The sequence below is a fragment of the Brassica oleracea genome, chromosome C1, assembly GCF_000695525.1.
Source record: "Brassica oleracea var. oleracea cultivar TO1000 chromosome C1, BOL, whole genome shotgun sequence".
In the NCBI taxonomy this organism is placed as follows: domain Eukaryota; kingdom Viridiplantae; phylum Streptophyta; class Magnoliopsida; order Brassicales; family Brassicaceae; genus Brassica; species Brassica oleracea.
The window spans coordinates 2440471-2449662 of record NC_027748.1 but is presented as its reverse complement, the minus strand read 5'-3'; the positions used below and the strand labels follow the sequence as shown (position 1 = coordinate 2449662).

The following is a 9192-nucleotide window of genomic DNA, read 5'->3' as shown; positions in this document are numbered from 1 at the left end:
GTGAACCTCCTAGCCAATAGCATTTCATTATTTCAAATTTGATATCTTTTAAAAAATGAAACAAAATGTTATCAAGTTATATTATGTTTAAAAAAAAAAAAAATAGCAGTTACAGAACAAAGAATTAAAAAAAATATTTTTAACGTCGTTAGCAAAACATTAAACCCTAAATTCTAATCCCTAAACCCTAAATCCTAAACCCTAAACCCTTGGGTAAACCTAAACCCTTGGGTAAACCCTAAACCCTTGGGTAAACTGAACAAAACTTAGGATCACCCCCTAGGGTGAACCTTTAAATTCACCCCACTCTTTAGGACCAATCAAAGTGACACATAGATTATTAATTAAAAAATATTAAATTAAATAAAAAATAGATACAAAAAATTAAAACGTTAATTTTAACGATGTTAACGCTTCCAAAAGAAATCCTAAACCCTAAATCTTAAATTCTAAACCCTATACCCTAAATTCTAAACCCAAATTCAAACCCCTAAACTCAAACCCTATACCCTATACCCTAAACCCTAATCCTAGACCCTAAACCCTAATCCTAGACCCTAAACCCAAATATACCTTAAACCCAAAAAATAGACTATAAACCTAAATCCTATACCCTAAACCCAAGTCTTAGACCCTAAACCCAAACCGTAAACCTTAACCCAAATCCTATATCATCTAAGTTTGGGGTTTGGGTTTAGGGTTTACCGTTTGGGTTTTAGGTTTAGGATTTGGGTTTAGTGTATAGGTTTTGGGTTTAGTATTTACGGTTTGGGTTTAGGATTTACCGTTTGGACTTATGGTAAGGTTTTGGGTTTAGGGTATATAATTTGGGTTTAAGATTTACGGTTTGGGTTTAGGGTCTACGACTTGGGTTTAGGGTATAAGATTTAGGTTTATAGTCTAGTTTTTGGGTTTAGGGTATATAATTTGGGTTTAGGGTCTAGGATTAGGGTTTAGGGTATAGGGTTTGAGTTTAGAGGTTTGGATTTGGGTTTAGAATTTAGGGTATAGGGTTTAGAATTTAAAATTTAGGGTTTAGGGTTTAGCTGGAAGCGTCGTTAAAATTAGCGTTTTTATTTTTTGTAGCTAATTCTTATTTAATTTATTGTTTTTTAATTAATAATCTATGTGTCATTTTGATTGGTCCTAAAGGGTGGAGTGAATTTAAAGGTTCAGCCTATGAGGTAAACCTAAGTTCTGTCCGGGTAAACTCTACACCCTGGGGTAAACCCTAAACCCTTGGATAAATCCAAAACTCTAAATAAAAACACTAAACCCTAAAACTCTAAATCTTAAATCTTAAACCCTAAACCCTTGAATGTTTTAGTGTTTAGTGATTTTGATTTAGAGTTTAAGATTTATCCTAGAGTTTAGGGTTTACCCAAAGGTTTAGGGTTTATGATTTAGGGTTTAGGGTTTATGATTTAGGGTTTAGAGATTATGATTTAGGGTTTAATGTTTTGCTGACGACGTTAAAAATATTTTTTTTTGTAATTACTGCTATTTTTTATTTATTTTTTTATTTTTTAATTTTAAAAAGATAATATAATTTGACAATATTTTGTTTCCTTTTTTAAAAGATATCGAATATGAAATAACACAATCTTATTGGTCGGTGAACCTCTAGGTTCACCATAGGGGGTGAACACAAGAATAAGTCTAAATCATTGGACTATCTGAGATGAGAAAACGGTAAAGCTTTCGCTTTCATTCACCATCTTTGACAAGTTATCTCATTTTCTCCCTTTTTTACTTAATTAAACTCATTTTCCTAATTTTGAATGTATTAAGCCAATAGAAAAAATTATACAAATTAAAGTAAGCTTCTCTCATGTTAGTTGAATTTCTCAAATTCTAGCATATCGTATTAGTGTCGGTTTTTAAAAAAAGTATTAGTGTCGGTTTAATGTATAGACAAATTAATAAAGACTTGTTCTTAATACTCAATGTTTTCCTTTTACAGAAACTATGCTAATATAATTAGTACGATTCGTATTGTAAACTTACAAACATAACTGGGGGCATCATGATTTTCCTATTTTTATGTAATAAGTTAATTAAAATCACATATACAGCATTAGTGTCATAAACCAATTATATTAATTGAAAGTAAGATGGAAATAATGTACAACTACATTTGGTTTGAAGTACATTAATACAAAAACTATACATATTTGGTTTCAGCTCATTTTGTTAATGTTATAAATTTATATATCCAGAATAAACAATAGTAATAAGTTATGTGAACGTTTAATTCGAAACAATTAACAATAATATTTTTTTATAGATGATTTTGGCTATACATAAACAAGAGATGATAAGTTTTTACGATTTATCTCTACTTAATTCCATTTTAGAATCGGCAATACATAATACTTGGATCACACATGACTATAGCCTATAGGAAACTAATATATGATTTTAACACATAGTAATCTAGGTCTCATCTCACTTCAGTGCACATTTCTTAATAAAAGCATATTTGAAAATTAAGAAATGATGATTGAGAAGTTGTGTCGTCGAATCATAAGGTTTAAGAAAAGCAACGTGATTAAACATGGTCGGTGGAACACATACATGCTGAGAAAAGTTCATTGCGATTGTTCATATTTGTGCTCGTAAAATGAATAGTCTTTTGTTAATTCACCACTAGTTTGTGTGAAGCACAATGTTAATGCAATGTTGCACATGTCTATTGGCATGAGAGGTGTGATCGGTGAGAATGAGAAAGAACATTCAATTCTTTATGGTTCCCATAAAAATATATCGTTTATGAGGAATTAATTTTCTTTTCTATTCATCATCATTCTTTTTTTTGTAGAGAATAACAAAGTAAAATTATTCTTTATTATTTTTGAAGAAAAACAATCATTTTCACTCATTGCTTTAATTTTATTCCTATTCATTTTTTTGTATTTGTTCCTAGTATTTCTCAGATGATCACCGGTCAAGAAGATTGTTGGATTGATTTGTCGTATACTATAGTATAAAAAAAGACAAACAGGATAGATATGCTTTTGAGTTTTGAGACGATGGATCTATAGTCATCTAGAAAGACAAATTGATCTACACAAAGCTCTAAGTGTGAAAGACAAATTACTCACAAATTAAGCAGTCGAAATAATAAAAGTTAAAAATAGCACGTGACTTATTCTAACACAATCAATCACGTACCTAGATACTTATTCCCAATTAAACATGTTTAAATTAAAATCTATGCTGTGTGAAAGCGAACATAACTGATATAATAATTTAATAACAAATCGCAAAAGTTGGTTCTTTCTTAAAAAGCGTCACATATGATGAGAATGGATCCAATACCTTTATATTTTAAAGAAATGTCACTGTCATATAAACCCATCCCAGAAATAAATAAAAAATCATTATCGACATCCCCAGAATTTAACGCACGTGTTTCCAAAAAAATCAAATCACACACAAAACGAGCCCGTGTCTGAAGAGTGTGTGTGCCAGTTGGCAACTGATTATCCACATAGACATTCCAAAAAAACACGCATATATAAAGGAGCTTCTTTCCACTTTCAGTTTCCCCCAAAACACAACCGAAAACAAAAACATCATCTCCAGGTGCTTGAACACTTACACAGTCGACGACAAAAAAAAAATCCAAAATTAATCAAATGCATTATCCTAACAACAGACCCGAATTATCATCCGGAGCTCCATCTCGGGATCGCGATTCGACCCGGTATCCGTATCATAATCAGGAGCAGCTGTCACCGGAGCAAGAACTATCCGTCATAGTCTCCGCCTTGCAGCACGTGATCTCAGGGGAAAACGAAACGGCGCCGTATCAGGGCTTCTCCAGCACAGTGATAAGCGCGGGAATGCCTCCTTCGGATTGTAAAAAACAGATTTGCACTAGAATCCCACGTTTATTAATGAACTTCAAGTGCCTTTTATAGTGGCTTACAAGGAAACGTAAACTGACTCAACTAGAAAATAGGAAACAACTATGACCACTAACCCAACTTAAGCCACTTGACTCTAACTGACATTGACCTAGCAAACGACAACAACTGAAGCAAATAACATAATGAAACGCAAACTTCAAACAGCTGAAACAACTAAGGATAGACTCCAACAAACCCTCCCTTGAACTTAACTCTCTGAGAGATTCAGTTCATTCAACGTAATCATCCCAAACGCAGCTCTGGCCTTCTGAAAGGAAACCAGCTTCAATGGTTTTGTCATCATGTCTGCAAGCTGCATCTCTGTGTTGCAGTAGGCCAGCTCGATCACTCCTTGCTTGGTTAAGTCCCTGAGAAAATGATAACGTACCCTTATGTGTTTGGACCTTCCGTGCATCACTGCATTCTTGGACAGCTTGATCGTTGAAGTATTGTCACAGAACACCACCATCTCTTTGGCTTGTACATGACTGATTTCCTTTAGTATCCTCCTCATCCAGATAGCTTGACACGCACACCCTACAGCCGCAACATATTCTGCTTCCGTGGTGGAGAGTGTCACAATAGGTTGTTTGCGTGACGACCAAGCCACAGCTCCTCCACTCATCAAGAACACATAGCCCGATGTACTCTTGCTGTCATCAATGTCGCCGGCATAGTCACTGTCTGTGTATGCTACCAAGTCACTCATTTCCCCACGTTTGTACCAAATGCCACACTCCAACGTTCCTTTGAGATATCGCAGAACCCTCTTTGCCACACCAAGGTGTAACTGAGTTGGAGAAGCCATAAAGCGACTGAGTAAACATACCACAAACATTAGATCAGGCCGTGATGCGGTGAGATACATAAGACTTCCCACCATTTGTTTGTACAGCGTTGGATCAACCTTCTCACCGGCTTCATCTCGTCCAATCTTTTGTCCTGGAACAATAGGATTGCAGACTGGATTGTGATGCTGTATCCCAAACCTATCAATCACTTCAGCAGCATACTTTCTTTGGCAAATGAAAATTCCTTCCTCTGGTTTCTGTATCACTTCTATGCCAAGAAAATACCTCATCTTCCCTAAATCTGTCATGTCAAACTCACTTTTCATGGAACTCTTAAACTCTTCCAGCAACTCATCATTGTTTCCCGTGAACAACAGATCATCGACATAAACACTCACAATCAGAATGTTACCTCCAACCCTCTTGATGAACAATGTCTGCTCGTTTGGACTGTTGGTGAACCCCTCCTTGATGAAATAAGCCTCTATGCGGCTAAACCAAGCTCTTGGTGCTTGTTTTAGTCCATAGAGAGCTTTGTGCAGCTTATAGACCATCCCTTCCTCCTTTGAGACTTCATATCCTTGAGGTTGTTCCACATATACATCCTCTTCTAGCTTTCCATGTAAGAATGCAGACTTGACATCTAACTGATAAACTCCCCATCCTCTGTGTGCAGCGACAGCAAGAATCATCCTCACAGTGTCCATTCGAGCTACTGGAGCAAAAACTTCCGTGTAATCCACTCCATATTCCTGTGCATAACCTTTCACTACTAACCTTGCTTTGAACTTATCCACCTCTCCCAGCTCATTGAGTTTAGTCTTGTAAATCCACTTAACTCCTATTGCTTTAGCTCCATCAGGTAGAGAGACGAGAGTCCATGTCAGATTTTTCTCAATAGAGCTCATTTCTGCATCCATCGCCTCTCTCCACTTTTGATGTTTAGTAGCCTCTTGAAAGGTTGTTGGGTCTGAGATGATCATCAACGCAAGATACTCGCTCAAGTCAATCTTTGCCATGTTGATCTCTGAATCTGATAGTTCCTCTCCAGAAGTGTAATCAGCGGCCCATATTGGTGGTCTCCGAGTTCTAGTCTCTCCAGCTTGAAGTTGAGTCTGAACTGCGGTCTGAGTTTCTTGATATTGAGCTTGATCTGTAACATTTTCTTCTTCTGCGTGTTCAGCATCTGCATCACCTTCTTCATTCATCTCCCCATTCTGATTGTTTTCCCATTCAAGCTCGATATCTTCTGCAACTGACTGATGTTTGTTCCAAGGCCACTTCTTCTCTTCTTCAAATATCACATCTCGGCTGATGTGAATTCTTTTCTCCTCTGGATCATACATCTTGAAGGCTTTAGATTCACTGCTGTAGCCAAGCAAGACGCATTTCACACTTTTGTCATCAAGTTTGGTTCGCTTGACGTCTGAGATGTGGACATGTCCCACACATCCAAAGATTTTGAAATGCTCTACTGATGGCTTCTTGCCACCCCATGCCTCCTCTGGTGTTTTGTCCTTCACAGAAATGGTAGGTGACCGGTTAAGAACATGATTTGCCCATTGCACAGCTTCAGGCCAGAATGATCTTGGTATCTCTTTCTCTCGCAGAACCGTCCTCACCATATTCATGATGGTTCGATTTTTCCTCTCAGCTACTCCATTCTGCTGTGGAGTGTACCCAGTGGTTAACTGCCTCTTGATGCCATGCTTATCACAGAACTCCTTGAACTCTCCAGAATTGTATTCTCCTCCCCTATCTGTTCTTAGACATTTGATGAACATACCAGTTTGTTTTTCAACAAATGCTTTGAACATCTTGAAGTGATGAAAGGCTTCTGACTTCTCTGCGGCAAAGTAGATCCAAGTCTTTCTAGAGAAGTCATCAATGAAACTGATTAGGTACCTCTTCTGGCTGTTTGATGAGGGAGTGATTGGACCGCACAAGTCTGAGTGAATGAGCTGCAGTTTCTCGGTAGCTCTCCATGCGCTTTGCTTAGGAAAAGGTACTCGATGTTGCTTTCCTTTTACACATGTTTCACATGTAGCTTTCACTTGTTGAATCTCCGGCAAGCCCCTGACCATCTCCTTGTTGTGCAGAGTAAGCAAACCCGTGTAGCTCAGATGACCATAGCGGTGATGCCACAGTTCTGTTTGGTTTGAGGCATCGATCTGCAAGCATTGTTCTTCCTTGTTTCCACATGTTTCAGCAATCAACGCATACATCCGGTTTGTGCTCATGATGGACTCAGCTATCTTCCCTCTTGTTGGATGAAAGATGCTGCACGTCTTCTGCTCTCCACCTTTGAACAGCACATCCAACCCCTTTTCTTGTAACTGGCCAACACTCAGAAGATTGTTCCTTAACTCAGGAACATAGTACACATCACTCACAGCATAGCTTACTCCCTTGAGTACAAATTTCACTACACCTTTACCAACAACATTCAGCTTGTGATTGTTTCCAAGCTTCACGTGATGAGTGAAATTCGTATCCATCACTGAGAATATGCTCTTGTCTCCACACATGTGATTAGAGCATCCCGAATCTATGAACCAAGCATCACTTCGTTGTGCTCCAGCGAGTTCCACGTAAGCCATCAGCAGAACTTCCTCCTTTTCATCTATCTCTGCGTAATGTGCCTCATTGCTCCATTTTGGGCATTCATATTGAAAATGCCCCAAGTTATGACACTTGTAACACTCCACTGTTGCTTTGTTGAAAGCACGACCTCTTCCTCTGCCTCTGAAGGATCTTCCTCTACCTCTTCCTAGAACATTAACATTCAGAGCCTGCATTTCTTCTTCAAGAGGAGTCCTTTTGAACTTCTGTTCATGAACAGACAAAGAGCTCTGCAGTTCATCAATGGACATGTCTCCTGTGTCCTTGGATTCCTCTATTGACACCACCACGTAAGTGAACTTGTCAGTCAAGGTTCGAAGTATCTTCTCCACAATCTTCGAATCCGGCATTGCTTCTCCGTTGCTTCTCATCTTGTTTGAAACCACCATCACTCTCCTGAAGTAGTCATCGATCGTTTCATCCATCTTCATCGACAACACTTCAAACTCTCTCCTCAATGTGTTGAGAAGAGATCTCTTAACTCTCTCATTGCCTCCAAATTTCTTCTTCATCGAGTCCCATATGATCTTGGATGTACTACGATCCAAAATCTGCTCAAACACCGTGCGATCAATCGCTTGAAACAGAAAATGCTTCACCTGGTGATCCTTCATCTTGAGATCCTCCTGATCTCTTAGTTGCACGACGGTTGCATCAACTCCTGTTGCTATCTCGTTGTAACCGTCGGCCACCAAACCCCATAAACCCTTTGCTCTCAAAAGGTTCTCCATCAACTCACTCCAATGATCATAGTGACCATCAAAGTGAGGAATCTTCGTCAGTGTTTTATCGTCGCTCATCTTTCTTCTCTTGTTGGGATTGAATTTTGCTCTGATACCAAATGTAAAAAACAGATTTGCACTAGAATCCCACGTTTATTAATGAACTTCAAGTGCCTTTTATAGTGGCTTACAAGGAAACGTAAACTGACTCAACTAGAAAATAGGAAACAACTATGACCACTAACCCAACTTAAGCCACTTGACTCTAACTGACATTGACCTAGCAAACGACAACAACTGAAGCAAATAACATAATGAAACGCAAACTTCAAACAGCTGAAACAACTAAGGATAGACTCCAACACGGATTCCGACGCTTGCCAGGTGTGCAGGATCGACGGCTGTCTCGGCTGCAACTACTTTTTCGCGCCAAATCAGAGAATCGAAAACACACACCAACAAGTAGATGCTGAAGAAGAAGATGGGGTTAGTAGTAGAAGAGAGAGCCACGTGGCGGCGGCGAAGAAAGCAGCGGAAGGAGGAGGGAAAGTGAGGAAGAGGAAGAACAAGAAGAACGGGTACAGAGGAGTGAGGCAGAGGCCTTGGGGCAAATTCGCAGCTGAGATCAGAGATCCCAAGAGAGCGACACGTGTCTGGCTCGGCACTTTCGAGACCGCCGAGGACGCGGCTAGGGCCTATGATCGGGCCGCTATTGGGTTCCGTGGGCCGAGGGCTAAACTCAACTTCCCGTTTGCGGATTACACTGCGTCTGCTTCTTCCCCTGTTGGAGCTGAGGACGTGGTAACGAGTGCGAGTGCGAATGCAAGTACGAGCGTAAGTGCAACGGAATCTGCTGAAGCAGAACAATGGCGTGGAGATTGTGATATGGATGAATATTTGAAGATGATGATGATGATGGATTTTGGGAATGGAGATTCTTCGGATTCAGGCAACACTATTGCTGATATGTTCCAGTGATTATTTTCAGAACAAAATTGCCACTCACTCTTTCTTGTTATAGTTGAGTGCAAGATGAGTTGATATTGTCTTAGCTTGTTCAAAATGAGCAAGAATCTTTTGATTATATTGGGCAGAGAACATGTAATTATTTGTATTTTTGGTTAATAATATGTTCTTCTCATA

At 38.9% G+C, this 9192-nt stretch overlaps 1 protein-coding gene across 2 annotated transcripts; it reads left to right on the top strand.

The window, feature by feature from the left end:
• Positions 1 to 3555: 3555 nt before the first annotated feature.
• On the top strand, positions 3556 to 9088 carry LOC106316758 (ethylene-responsive transcription factor ERF109). Of its 2 annotated transcripts, none has more exons than XM_013754641.1 (2): positions 3556 to 3858; positions 8414 to 9088. In XM_013754641.1, exons 1-2 carry the CDS (start codon positions 3642 to 3644, stop codon positions 9025 to 9027), a joined length of 831 nt encoding a protein of 276 aa, XP_013610095.1. In that variant the 5' UTR covers positions 3556 to 3641; the 3' UTR covers positions 9028 to 9088. The 2 variants fall into 2 exon arrangements, with proteins under 2 accessions (XP_013610095.1, XP_013610092.1); XM_013754638.1 differs by having other exon boundaries at positions 3556 to 3864; positions 8420 to 9088.
• Positions 9089 to 9192: the final 104 nt, after the last annotated feature.